This window comes from Bison bison, unplaced genomic scaffold (genome assembly GCF_000754665.1).
Source record: "Bison bison bison isolate TAMUID 2011002044 unplaced genomic scaffold, Bison_UMD1.0 scf7180017864420, whole genome shotgun sequence".
Classification (NCBI taxonomy): Eukaryota; Metazoa; Chordata; class Mammalia; order Artiodactyla; family Bovidae; genus Bison; species Bison bison.
Window position 1 is genome coordinate 325 of NW_011494985.1, and position 1521 is coordinate 1845.

The 1521-nt window shown below is 71.5% G+C and overlaps 1 protein-coding gene across 2 annotated transcripts; it reads left to right on the top strand.

The window, feature by feature from the left end:
• Nucleotides 1–21: 21 nt before the first annotated feature.
• Nucleotides 22–1515, top strand: LOC105002251 (BRCA1-associated ATM activator 1-like). 2 transcript variants are annotated; one of them, XM_010858785.1, is made up of 3 exons: nt 22–57; nt 206–381; nt 685–1515. In XM_010858785.1, exons 1-3 carry the CDS (start codon nt 39–41, stop codon nt 1357–1359), a joined length of 870 nt encoding a protein of 289 aa, XP_010857087.1. In that variant the 5' UTR covers nt 22–38; the 3' UTR covers nt 1360–1515. The 2 variants fall into 2 exon arrangements, with proteins under 2 accessions (XP_010857087.1, XP_010857088.1); XM_010858786.1 differs by having other exon boundaries at nt 688–1515.
• The last annotated feature ends 6 nt before the right edge of the window (nt 1516–1521 follow it).

The window sequence follows — 1521 nt, forward strand, 5'->3', positions numbered from 1 at the left end:
GGGAGGTGAGGGACTCGGGCCTCGAGTTCCTGACCCAGATGACCAGACACCGGGGAGGTGAGCGCAGGCTTCAGGGGCTGGCCTGGCTTTGGCACCGCCCCCCGGTCGTGGGAACTTGGGGCTCCCTTGGCTGCCTTTGGGGGAGCGAGGCGGGGCCGTGGACTCAGCGCTTGGTCACCACTGCTTGTGGCTCTTGGACCCCCAGGGCAGGCCGGCTTCAGACAGGCGCTGCTGGCCTCAGAGGTGCCCGAGCTCACCAGGCAGCTCCTGCAAGACCCCGAGAGCTACGTCCGTGCAAGCGCAGTGGCCGCCGTGGGGCAGCTGTCCAGCTGGGGGCTGCTCGCCGCCCCCTCCAGCCCTGAGCACGCAGCCACCCCGCAGGTAGGACACGGTGGGCCCCGCGGCCCCATGGCCCCACCCTGGCCAGCATCCTGATAGCCAGGGTGAAGCGGGTCTGCCACGGGTGTGGGTAGGGCCTGCGAGTCTCCCGCTCGGCCTCCTACACCCCTGTCACTTGGACGTGGTCACCCCCATTTGACAGATGAGCAAGTGGGGGGCCCAGGGGCACGTGGCCTGAAGGAGGCAGAGCAGGCCGAGCCGCATCGCTCTCCCGGGGTCCCTCGGGGGTCCGCCTTGCCGCCCCCGTGCCCGGCCCCCCCACCCTCCTCGCACTCTGTCTTCCAGAAGACCCCGCTCGAGGAGCTTCTGCTTGTCCTGACCACGGACTCGGAGGGGTTCCCCCGGCGGGCCGTCATGCGGGTCTTCACAGAGTGGCTGCGGGACGGCTACGCAGACGTGGCCGAGGACCCGGAGCGGTTTGTGGCCCGAGTGCTGCAGGCGGCGAGCGGGGACCTGGACTGGGAGGTGCGCGTCCAGGGCCTGGAGCTGGCACTGGCGTTCCTGGAGCAGCTGCTGGGCCCCTGCGGCCCCTCCGCGGCGGCCCCGCCCGGCGCACTGGCCCAGGCCCTGCAGGCGCTCTGCCGGGTCCAGCTCTTCGAGTTCGCCTTCCGGTCCTTGTTTGACTGTGACCGCCCCGTGGCCCAGAAGTCCTGTGACCTCCTCCTCTTCCTGAGGGCCAAGGCCACTCCCTCCAGCAACTCGCAGGAGGCGGGGGATGGTCCCGACGTGACGTCCGTGGAGGCCGCCCTGCGGAGGTGGCAGGCCGGTGAACAGGGTCAGCCCCTGGGGGGGCTGGCGCCCGAGGCCGTCCTGGCCGTGCTGAGGTCCATGGACCTGGAGGCCCTACAGGACACCCTGGCTGAGAGCAGTGACCACGTGGAGAGGAGCCCCCAGTCCCTCCTGCAGGACATGCTGGCCACTGTGGGCGTCCTGGGAGATAACGAGGCCGACTGCTACTGACCAGCCGAGCAGTGCCTCCCCAGGACCCTCCCCACGGCCCTCCCTCGGGCCCTGCCCTCCCCGGGCCCCTGCTGTGGCCCCACGGCCCTCCCTCAGGCCCTGCCCGCCCCGGGACCTTGCTGCGGCCCCACAGCCCTCCCCGGGACCCTGCTGTGGCCCCAC